We start from the raw sequence: 12,984 nt of genomic DNA, 5'->3' as shown, positions 1-12,984 counted from the left end.
TTCTGTAAGCAATTAGGTGAGGTTGGGTTTCTCAGGGCCTTAGACATTCTGGACTTTACAACCTCTGAGGATGGAGGCTGCACAATTTCTTGGAGTTAAGCTGCTCAAATGCCTGACTACTCTTGCAACAGTAAAGATTTTCTGCACAGCCAGTCTGAACTTCTCTTGTTCTCCTGCCATGTCCCACTGTGTCTGGGAGTCTTTGCTGACACTTGTTTTCATGAGGGTCTGGTGATAGAGGCAAGGCAAGCTTAGCAGCAGCTTGGTGTATTTTATGAAGCCAGATAATTAGAGTCTAGAAAAAGTAGACAAAACTCTTGAAGATTTGTTGATCTGTTGTGGTGGTGTCTTCAGATAACAGCAGTGAAATCTAAGACCTAAGGCTGAAGATAGATTGGTATGCCCCTGAAATGTATACCCATGGCATACTGATGCACATGAATCCGTGTGGAATTATGGCAGGCATTATACCAATGGATGTGATCTCCAGTTTTTAAAGAGAATGAAGCTAGCAGATTTATTAAGCCTAACAGTTCTAATGTATTTTCAGATGCACATCAATTTGACAACCGTGCTTGAGTTTTCCCGCCAGCTGACAGCCTACACAAGAGGTGCTTCCCTCTTCACGGATAAAATGGATGTAATATATTTGGCTTATATAATGGAAAAGCTAATTGTCTTCGTGGATGAAGTTGAAGATGTAAGATAATCTTCTTTATGCTGAAAAAAAGTATCACCTAGAAGTGAGGTCTTCACATATGGCCCTGTTCTTAATATATGCAGGCACACATTGAGGAGTAGCTTCTAAAACTGATTGCTGATTGCAAATGTGCTGCATAAACTGGGATGTGCCTCTTTGTGCCAAAAAGGAAACTAAGTCTTCTTCTCTGATGACAAGGGCATTGCTGCTTAGGAATAACACCTGTTTTTTAATGAGCCCCTTATTTAATTTTCTTTTTAAGTTTAATTTCTACCATGTCTAACATGTTAGAATGGACTCTGGCCACTGGAGCTGCACATGCTTGTTTTGTTTTCAACATTTCATCAGAAGGTTTTCACTGAATTTTGAAAAGAGATATCACTTCTTGTAAAGGAAAATGTCTTTATATGGAACTTTGTACAGAAGCTTTGAGCATTATGTACACCATTTTTGCAGGAAAATCTAGTCAGAATTATGCAAGCCCTATGGGAAAAATAGTTTTTTACAGAGAACAGAAATGTTCATCATATTTTATTTTTTACTGTTAATTTTCAGAGTAACTGCTTGCATAAATGTTTCATAAACTGTAATTTTTGACCGCATGATGTTTTCTTTTGGTCTGGCAATGTTCTTTCCATTCTGGCTTTGGGAATTGTAACAGTTAACATTTTAGTGCCAATTTGAGAAAGTCTCCAACTTCAATTTCACCATTATACATTAAATCTAAAGTATATTATTAAGTGCTCTTCAAGAATCATGTTTCATAGCTGCAACTTTATTTCAGCTCAGAATCCTGATAAGATCTTACTGCTTTCTGACAAAACAAAAATTTGACATTCAAAAGAAACAGCTGGGTTTGCCATAAAGCCTCTTTCTTTTTCTAGCAGCTGATGCATTTTCCATTAAAGCTGAGCACCATCTCTAATTTTTGACTTCTTCCACCTTTCAAATAGATTTTAGTTTCTGCTTTTTGTTTGTATCAAAACATCTCTATCTCCATCATTTGTGTCTACATCTCTGATTTAGTAATCCCTTATTTTCTTAATTTATAACATTTCTCTTATTTTTTCAGTTTTCTTTTACCTTTCTCAAGTTTGCTAAATAGAGTCTTCATTCATTGAGCTCTGGACTAGCACCCATTTATTAACTCTCACTCACAAGGTAGAGAAACAGCTATGAAATTATTGTCAATAGCTTTATGCACGAGGCTGCACTCATAATAATAAATAGAACTGAGCTTTATTTAATACAAGGCAGTTAGTTTTGAACTGACTAGCAGATGAAACTACAGTTACATAAATCCATTAGAAATCAATTAAAATGCAATTTTTCAAAATATTTTCAAGAACATTCTTTCTAAACGATTACAGTTTCTGTGTCTCTTCTCTGGGATGTGCATCCCATTCCACAAGGGGTTGTTCAATTTATAAAGGTGCTTTGTCCCACCTGGTGGTTTGCCTCTCAAGCAAGAGAGGTTCAACACACAAGGGACGTATTTGCAGCACACTTCAATTTTTGTCAGGAACATGCATAATAGCCCAAATTCTTGTATTTTCAATGATATGACTTTACTCTTCATTAATGCATTTAGTTATAAGTTACTTCCTTTTCTTATTTCTCTCCGTTTGTGTATTTATAGACTGTTGTTCTGCCCTCAGTAAGTTACTGCCTAGCTGATTGGTGTTTGCTTTTATACTTTCTCATAAATCACTCCAGACTCTTAATGTGATTCATTATTATTCATTTTATCAATAACTCTGTCACATTGTCAAAAGCCATCTAGAATTATCTAGTAATTATGTTCTCAAAAATAGATTAAATATTTCAGGAACAGTCACATAAAATTTCACATGTAGTCTCATTATTTGTTTCCTTTGCAATGCATGTGAAATTTATCTATTTATTATTGAAAATGCAGAGCTAACTTCATAAACTCAGCCATATTTTAAATCTTTTTCACCATTGCTGAATTTCTGTTTTCCTTTTCACTTAATCATCTGTGTATTTGCCTTATTTTTCTGTTTCTATTAGTGTGACTTTTGGCTTCTTGAACTTTTCTTTAGCAATATTTCTCAGTTGTTTTTCTCTTCTATATGCCTTTTTATTCAGGTTTATTTGTGACAACTGAGTATATCTTTTCCGTATCTTTGCCTTTGAAAACATTGGTAATGTGGTCATGTTAATTTTGAAATTTTACTCAAATTAAGTTTTTGAATTTTAAAAAGCAAGCATTTTTATTCCAGCTTGAAATAATTACAAAAAATATTCACAGTGATATTTATTTTTTCTAAATGTAACTACTAATAAAATTTCAAACACACTGTTGCCAAAATCTGTAAGATGTTACCTGGCGAACCAAAGATCTGTTATTTTGGATTAGGCACAAGCATGAATTAAAACTACCAAAGCTATGGCTAATGAGATGATCTAAGTTTGTATCAGCACCTGAGCTATATCTCAAATTTATTCCACTATGTCTGTAACAAAGATGTCTTTCAAATATATTTTCCCTCTCTTTTTTTTTTCCTTTCCCCCAACCCTCTCCCTCAAGGTCTTTTGATTGAACATGAAGCAATTTTTTAGAAGGGCATGGCCAATTTTAATTAATTTAAGAAAGAGGGTAGTAATTCTGGAATTCTGTTTATTGCCAGATGGGAGACTAAATTTGTCTGGTTTATCTGGAAGATAAGATTTAAATTTGTGAATTAGAAAACTCTTCCTTGATGTGAGTTGCACTTTTACTTTCTTGGTTTTACTTTTTTAGTCCATTTAAATTTTTTATAAAATCAAAACTGCTTTTCAGTTATGGTTACCAAGAGAAATAAGGTGCCTGCCTTCGTTTGTAGTCTTATCTGTTCTTTTCTTACTTTTTGAGTTTTACAGACCATACCTTTTTTTGTTTTTTTTATTGGTTTTCTTCTCTTCCAGATTGGGGATGCTCTTATTGAGATTGCCAGCAATATAATGTTGGTGGATGACCACGTGTTGTGGATGGCTCAAAAGGAAGACAAAGCCTGCACCAGGATTGTACGATGTGTGGAGCAGATTGCAAGTCAAATACTGACCAGCAAGACTCAAGTTATATCAAAGGTATTTCAAAAAATTGCAATATGTTTTGTAAGTTTTTTGCTCTTGAGTTCTATTTGCAACACCAAGATATTTTTTAAATATCATCAATGGTATTTAAAAATGGTTTTCTTTGATGAGTTTATTTATTGTGACAATGGAGTGTTCACAACAATATCTTTCTAATGTTCTTGCTATTCATTCAGTTTCCATTCTTAAAGCCACTACAGTATATTGTTTTATTTTGACGTTTGAAGTTTTATTTGAAGTTTCCAAGTTGGGTGAGTGACTGACAGCAACATGTCAGCCAATAAAAGACAAGAAGATCCCTTGTAGTTGGAGGATTTTAATATGCCTTACCAAGAGGCCTCTGGACAACTATTGATTAAAGTATTTAGAAGATTATCAACAAAGGTCTATCATGTCCTAAATGTACTAATTTGGGATTAGTTGTAGATTTTTTAGAAGACTGTACCTGTTAGAAATAATTGTGTCACTACTCGTCCTCCATCTACACAAGTGTGTCACTGAGAGGTTGTCCTTTGGAGACTTAGACATTGTTGTCTTGTCAGCTTCAACATTTAAACAACAGAAATACATCTAAATCAGAAGTTTATCCTTTTAGAAGTATAGATAAATATTTTAAAGCCTTATCATTCCTTTGGTTAGCTTGCCTGCTTGCTTTTAAGCAACCTTTCTTTTTTTTTTTTCAAATGTCCACTGCATTTACACCAAACCACTATTTAATCATGAGTTCAGATGCAGTCAATCACAGGAATAATGTATAAAATTAAAAGCAAAAAAAAAGAAATTATAGACTGAAGTGAATTATAGAGGAAGCCAAATAGCATAATAGCTTTAGTTTGTTCACATTATGTATTTAGAAAAGTGGTCTTTCAAACAAAGACAAAAATATACTGGGCTATTTCTTAAGGGAAGTTTTTCATTTAATTCTCATTTACATGAAAGAATCAAATTTGCCAAAATTATTATTAAATTAAATGCACAGTGACAATTATGTAACTTTTAAAAGTATTTTGCAATACTTATAGGAGGGCTTGTTTTATACTTGCCTTTCTTTAAATGTCAAGTGACAAAGGTTGAGTTTTTTCCTTGTCACTGCTTCAGGAAGATGATGACGTTACTGAAAAGATTAAGTATTGAAAACTCTATGTGCTCAGACTTAGATATGTGTCACTAACTGTTTTGCTATGCTTTATCTTTTTACTTCTTACAGTTTTCTGTAGGAGAAGTAGTTTACTGTTGTGTTCAATTTGTAAATAAACAAAAGCTGTGGAATATTTTTCGTGTCATCTCATGCCATACCAAACATGTCTGTTCCTTTGGGAGGCCAGCCAGGAAACTGTCTCACAGAAATTGCATCTGCTTTCTTTATTTTAGAAAACAGCAAATAAAACACTCACAGCTTAGGTAGCCAGTAGTTTCTAATACAATTCCAAAGAGAAAAAATGGAAACTGTGTCAGCCATATAGCATTGCATAATAGAATCATTTAGGTGGTCAAAGACCTTTAAGATCATTGAGTCCAACCATTAATCCAGCACTGCCAGGTCCACAGATCACTCAACAATCTGTGCCTGGAAGCAGAAACCATAAAGTCCTATCAGTGTGGCACCAATCTGAGGTAGTCCCCGTGTTATACCACGAGCTGTTTGCCTCATCCACAGGCCTGTGATGAAATTAAAATGTTTGTTTAAGGGTAGTGATGCATCTCTGCACTCTGCTGCAGTCTCCATCTCCATACACTTCACTTTGCTGAAGGGTAGGTCACAAATGTATCTGTAACATGGTCTTGCATTGAACCATTTAGTCATGTTCAGTGTTCTCTTGGTGCAAGATCTGTGAAAAGATTCAGCTTAAATAGCTGAGGAAGTTCCTGTTTAATTTCTTAGGTACAAAGCACATCCTTATTCATTTTTTAAATAGTTCTTAAGCCTGGTGTTGTTAGTTCCCTTTATAACTCTGTTGCTTTAATTCTAGATTCTATGGAAGCTGATAACGGTGGAATTGCAAAACTGATACAATAATAACTAAAGTAACTGTTAGAAACAGATCTGTATCTATCTATATATATATCTCAGAAAGAAAGATGGAAGCAAACCCACTATGCTGTTGTAGAATCCTGTATCGTTTTTCTAAATAAGTGCTGTTTTCTTTCTCACCCCAAGAGTGTGTATATATATATATATATATATATATGTGTGTGTGTATGCATGCACAATCCTTTATTGAGTATATGCAGTAAGTACACAATGCAGATACAATATTGCAATTATGGTTAATGAGTTTGACACATAACTATTCTCAATGTTTTCACAGGTATCTCGTAATATTGCTCTGGAAGCCTTCATGATCAAGCCATCCAGTTTCACAGGAATGACTTGCACTGCCTACCAGAAAATATCTGCAAACTCGGACAAGTCAGCGACTCCTGATTTGGGAAGATGGGAAGCAAATCACAATCCTGATCTATATTTGAATTTCAAGTGCAACACTGGCAATCTGGATGGTTCTTTGGTGAATTCTTCTACCAGGGTAAGTCAGTATGATTATGGATGTAAGTTATCTATTTTATTTATTTTGTATTTTCAGTAGCACCTTTAGACGGAATGCTGATTTGTAAAATGCATATTTTATGTGATGTTAGCACTGTAAACTTGTTAATAATTTCAGCATGTAAGTGGGCTTAAACTGGTATATTGGGTGTAGCATATTTTGTTGTGCTAATGAATATTCCATTAATACAATAAGGCAGAATGCAGGATGTGAATATAGATGAGTGAATGTCTTGTTCTTTCTGAGTCCAGTTCTGCAAACTTTTCTATGTGTAAACAATCTCTTTAAATTAATTTGGAAATACTTGTTGTAGTGAGGCACTCTCACAGAGTTTTAAAATACAGAGATGTATTTTTAGGGAAATTACCTTTACTATCATAAGTAATACTGCACTATCTTCTGGACTTTATGCTGAGGGAGAGTATTTTGATGGATTTTTGAGTAGTAGCTGAAGAAAATAGTAAATAAATAAGCCTTTTAATAGAATACACTGTTGTTATCAAATAATGAAGTGTAACAATTAAATTTTGATCTAGCAGGAAATGGAATTTTGTATTTGGCTGAGCATGTTATTAAGTTTAAGTATTAGTGTGGAATTTTTGTTATCCTTCAACTGAATCTCAGTTTAATAGGCTTATTTCTTGAAATATTTACTATGACAAAATGATTCTTTCCTGAAGAATATTACTGGTTTATTGAACTTGAAAGTATTTTGATTGAAGTTTGGTGCATTTTAATCTGTATGAGCTATGCAGTCAGTTATATGGTACTTTGTGCTCACAGGATCTTCTGCTAAAAGGAGTTATTTTAACAATGGAAGAATAGGTTAAATTTGTTTCCTTTAATGTAGTTCATTTTTTTTTCTCTGAACACTTTTAACATATCTGTTTATATGAAAAAGAAAAGTATCTCTGAAAAGAAATGAGTTTGCTATCCATAAGGTGAAAACCAAATGTCAGAGATCTAAAAGATGCAAGATTTCTTCAAGAAGCAACCCTGAAACACTCTGAATTTTATGGGATAGTATTATTGATTTAGAAATATATGTATGGGATTACAGGAATGGGAAAGTGTTCTTTATTAGCTGCACCAATATATTTTTCTTTAGAAACTGAGTACTAGCATTTTTAGTAAATGAATCTCTTTATAGTTGAATGGTCATGCACTGGTGTATCTCTCCTTTCATAAAAATCCTACCATAATTGCAAATGTCTCATCTCTTCTATCAGCATGCATTTGTCAAATATGTAGAGTAAGTTAGACCAGTTATTTGAAGCCCCTTCCTAAAATCTTGTTACAATGTCACTGTAATGATCTCAGTAAACTCTCCTTGTATACTTTGAACATACCTGACTTTATGCAATATAGAGAAGGGAAATTCTACTGATATGAAGAAACCAGGAGAAAGTGAGCTTATTCCCATGCAAAGCCATTTGGATGTGTGTAATATATATTCTGATGGAACTGACTTTATTAGGTGTATCTCTAGTTACCACCTGTATATGAATTTGTAAAGATTGTAAGAACACAATAGAGGAGATTACAGACTCAGCTAGATGTTAGTTACATGGCTTTGGGTTTTAACATGAAGGTGTACTCAGGCTTTAAATGTGGTAGGGGAATAAGCAGACTGGATCTATTTCTTTTACTTAATCCTGAAAAGCAAGAAGTTTTCATTCATTGCTCTCTAAAATTTTAGGCTAAGCACTCCCTTAATTCATTCTGAAATTGGTTACATTTCTTCACTGTTGAAGAGAATTATATACAGAATTGTAACTGATAACAGAAAATGGGATTCTTTATCATCATCCACTAGCAAAATTATTTCTATATTTGCTCATTGGAGGTAAACCCACTTGACTGTGCTATGCAGTTTAGGAAAATAGAGAATTTGTGATAGAGGTCACAATTGCTTCTTTTATTATATCTGACCTTTAGAACTTCATCTTAGATGTTGAGATTACTCTTACAGTCTTCCTCTATTTAGCATAGGATTAATAACGAAGAAGAAAAAAACATCTAATTAAAATCACCGAGTAGACGTGGTAATCACAAATTCAATTTGTGATTTATCACAAATTTAATATTTTCTAATAAAAATTTGCTTAAGAAGCTTATTAAAAGAGAATATTTATATATTTTTTATGCTGGAAAGTGTAGCCCTCTTCAAACTTATAGCATTCTAAATCGTCTTCTCACTAAGCAAAACAATTGTTTATGTTTTCTGTTGTTAAGAAATTGCACTGATTAATTAAAAAATGAATCCTCATGAAGCAAAGTGAGGGCAGTAGAGAGGAGAAGGCTGATGTAGGTGAGCTCAAGCTTTCTTGTGAATACTATCAAAGCTTTTGTAACTGTCCATAGTTGTATTTCCTGGCTATGGCAGGTAATTGATACATATTTAGACAATGGTTTCCTGTACATAAATTAGCCTGATCTGGTTATTATGGGATAGAACACCCCAAAAAGGTTAAGAAATGTCAAAATTGAAATAAATAACTAAAAAACAGTTAAAAAATAATTGACTTTGAAAATTAAATGATTTAGACACTGAAAGCTGTCTACCATTCAGAGACGTTTGGGAGATAGCTGTTAAAATATATCTGTATCTACTTATGGTTCAAATATATTTATAGACCAACTTGCATTGTTTTCAGATACCTTAAATTAAAATATTGTTGCAGTTTGATACACAAATTTTTATCTTTAACTCTAATTCCGATTCTGTAGCCAGCTGCAGAAGTTTTGTCTGGTAGGACCTAGACCCAAATGCCTTCTCTTAAGTCCCATTTTTGTTAGTAGGGGGCTTTTGCTGCCTGACTGGACTTTACTTGGGGGGGGGGGGGGGGGGGGAAAGGCTCAAATATATATTGTGAATTTTTGTTACAGTATTTTGTTTATTTAACCAGTATGTTACACTGGTTGTTTTCTGTTTAAGAAGCTTTAATGGGATCCTCCCACCCTGGGTCTCCAGACTAAGATCCTGTCACAGGAATGCTCCTGAGGCACAGTTCTGTCCCATGAACTGTCTGTGGTCCAAGGATATCATAATAATGATGTGATGCTCATACACCAATCAGGCTGTTGAACATTTGAACTTGGACAATGTGAGAACAGTTTATTAAATTTTAGTGCCATTCAGTATTATTCCAGAGTATGATTCTTGTGTGATACCACACCTGAAGCATACTTGGAAGCTAATCTCTGTTCCAACCTGATTCTGCAAAATGTCTCCAGTGTGCAAAGATAATCCCTTGGACAGTTAATCCCCCCTCTGACTCAGTAAAATTGCTTCAGTATGGAATGAACCTTTAAACTTCCTGCACCATGGTAAAAAATGTGCAGTTTATGGTGGGCTGTAAGTTTGGTATTTGTGCTTCGACTTTAAAGAAGGTATTTTCTTAACATCATTTATAGTTTCAGCTTCATTGAAAATGCTTGTCAAATGAGAAGTCTATTCCTATCTTTAATTATTCTCCTGACACACAAATGGATTGAAGTGAAGTTTTGAAATTTCAGTAATGTGTATTTCACATGTAATGCCTGACTTCTGAATTCTTCATAATAGCATGCATTCCACTCAACTTTTCAATTCTATTTATTTCTTCTATGCCCTGAGCCAGGCTGACCTTTGGATTTGTCAGGTTGTATTACAGGTATTGTCCATGTGATGAAATGGTAAAAGTTAAACTGGTACCAGACATGTTTACCACAAAAACAAATTCTAAAGTGCACTAACAAAATCCTATTACTTGCATGTACCATGTTGAGATATTATACAATTTTAGAAATATTCTTGTCTCAGATACATACTGGAAAATATACAATCTATGTAAGAAAAGGTTTTGTCTTGCATATAATAAATGTTGATTGTCAGGCCATAGTACAAAATGATAAATTCATAGGTAAAAGCTACCAGGAATGGAGAAAAGAACTAAAAGATTTCCACCAAGTGACAAGAGAGTAGGATAAAGCACAGAGTTAAAAATCCAAAGAGGAAGTGTGAAGGGGAAGATTATTGTTGCTGATGTCTTGAGGTTGCTCATCTATTTTAGGATACCTTTTCCCAGTTTCAGACTGCCTGTGTACAGAATGTTTTCAATGCATAAAGATCAGCTCGGGAAATTCAGAATTCAAGTAATGTATAGAATTTGTGAAAAATGTAATATAAAATGAGTATACTTCCTGTAATTTGCACAGAAGATTGCTATTATTGATTTTTCTGGTTCAGTCTATCAGACTGAATGTTCCCCTGTCCAGATCTTCTTTCATTCCATGCTACATTCATATTTTCAAATATTTTCAGTCTTCTGTTGAGAGCATTCACATTGAAATATTCAATAACCATGTACATCATGTTAAGAAAATACCATCCAACATAGTCAACAAAATACTGTTGTCCTACAGTATGTCCCAGAATATTGTTAGGATAATTTTGGTGGGTTTTTTTTTTAGCATGTAATAACTAGTAGGTTGATAGACATCATAAATGTAGCATGCATTATGTTGACATCATCATTTCCATTGTGGATAGCCTCTAATTTCCCAACACACATTGCTTTTAAGAGATTATTGCAGCACTTTCCTCATCAAATATGATGCACTTTGAGTATGTCTGTACCATACACGTTAGTACAAAGATTATAATTTTTCTTTTTTTATCATTCAGTAGTTTTTACAACTAGGGAAAACACACAATAAAGAAAAAATTGCCGAGTAAGCAGGACACCAACAAACAAAACTTAATTTCTGTGTTTTTTATGTATGGCATATTACAGAGTAACACTGGGCTGAATGCTGGAATACATAATTTCAAAGCCTATTTTGTTTCAAAATATTTTAGAAACATGTCAAGATTAAACATCCAGATTAAGGTTTATCATATTATACATCAGAATTTGTCCCCTTCCCTTTGGGAAAAAAATTTTTACCCCTTTTTCTCTTTTCTGAATTTTCTTTCCCAGTCATATTCCCCAAAGCATTTTGCTCTTCCTCTCTTGGATAATGATATTATTTGAAAATTTTTCCTGGTACCTTACAGGAGAGTTTGCTTGGGTGTAAATTCATAAATTGATTTTACAGTAACAAATCTAAGACTGTTTCTCCTTTCTCTGTGAGTAGGTGGGTATTGTCACAAAGGTATAGATTAATGTGATGTAGGCATTTTTAAGTTTGTTATATTTTACCTGCTTCATTCTTTTACATTTATTCTACTTTAAAAAAAATCTTTTATATATAGTTTTAATTTAATCTTCTAGTGGTTTTAATAGTGATTTAGAATATAGCCAGACATTTAATATTTATTTATTCAATATTCGAAAAAATCACCTTCATTCTAGTCTTTGCATTCAAGAAAGGATTTTTTTATAATCGTCTTTATTCTTATACACAATGTCTAAGAGGTATCAAAAAATAGCTGTGGAATCTGTCTTATTACAGCCATGGAATCCTTGTTTTAAAATAAAATTAAAACTAAGTAGAAACATTTAGCAGTATGATATATAAACTAGCATTTTCTGTGGAAGCATTAATTTGCTTGCAGGAGGGTTCAGGTTATACACTGAGTACTAGCTATGGAAAAAGTTGAAATGTCTGTTGTTCAGGTAATTAGAGGGTTTAATTGCAAAATCAAAACCAGACAAGACAAACTGTGCCTCTCTTTCTCTTTCCAGTAAGCTCAAATCACATTTTTTATATCGATACCACTTACTACTGTTCCTTCTCAAATAATGGCTTCATGTATTTATGCCTACTATGACACCTGCAACGTTTGTAGTTTGGTGCTCTGTGTTCAATATACCTTCCTTTTTCTTTTCTCTGTACGTGCTTCTGTGTCCTTTTATAATGTGGATGGTCACACTGCACTTAGAGATCTTTCAAAAGATTGAGAAAAAGGGAACAGTGCCCAAATATTATTAATGCATGTGTGAAAAATTTCAATTATCTTAGGTATACAGAAGTGGTTTCTACAGATCTTGTATTGTTTTATCATATGTTTTAACAAATAAAAATTAATGTACATTATGTTTTTTGAAAGTGGGAAAAATTTAGCATTTTTTTCTATTTTATGGGTGTTCAGAAGGATCTTTAATCTGTATAACTAAAAGCTCATGCCCTTTTGGTTTGTTTCTTTCCTTTTGTCCTTTGCCACTTCTCTTTTAGCAGATAAAAAAGCTTATTCTGCAAATAACACCAGCCATCTGCATGTTTTCTAAATTTCATTGATGTTTCAGAACCATGCATTTTGTTTAAAACCTAAATTCATCTAGCCATTTAGTCATTCTCCCTTAATGCTATGTACAGTTTGGAGTCCAAATTAGTGTGTCTGAAGAAGTGAAAAGGAATATGAATAGCTTGAAGTGAATAAATACAAGGATAAAAAGACTGGGAGAATTAGCAACTTGTATTTGATGTAAAATTGTGCTATTTGAACTCACATTTGCTTTCTTGTGAAGCAAACTTCTGTTCCTGAACACATAAATACTACTGATTTTATATATGCTGTCCATATGTATCTGAGAGATGTGCTGCCACTCTCTAATCCACAATGGCTGAGTAAAAAAAGTCTCCTGATTTTCAGCACCATTGCTCTTGTTACAGAAAAGTTCTCTTTGGGATTTCCCAAAGGGCATTATAAGATTA

General features: G+C 33.5%; 1 protein-coding gene across 1 annotated transcript in view; it reads left to right on the top strand.

Moving 5' to 3' along the window:
- Window positions 1-12,984, top strand: part of ADGRA1 (adhesion G protein-coupled receptor A1) — a 258,318-nt gene that overhangs the window by 140,613 nt on the left and 104,721 nt on the right. Inside the window, exons 10-12 of the mRNA XM_014885926.2 lie at window positions 551-700; window positions 3,629-3,790; window positions 6,106-6,321. Coding sequence (XP_014741412.2) covers window positions 551-700; window positions 3,629-3,790; window positions 6,106-6,321 — 528 coding nt within the window. The remainder of the gene's footprint in view (window positions 1-550; window positions 701-3,628; window positions 3,791-6,105; window positions 6,322-12,984) is intronic.

The sequence above is a fragment of the Sturnus vulgaris genome, chromosome 8 (genome assembly GCF_052056855.1).
Source record: "Sturnus vulgaris isolate bStuVul1 chromosome 8, bStuVul1.hap1, whole genome shotgun sequence".
NCBI lineage: Eukaryota > Metazoa > Chordata > Aves > Passeriformes > Sturnidae > Sturnus > Sturnus vulgaris.
The sequence above is the reverse complement of the archived record's forward strand: the minus strand, read 5'-3'. Positions and strand labels throughout refer to the sequence as shown.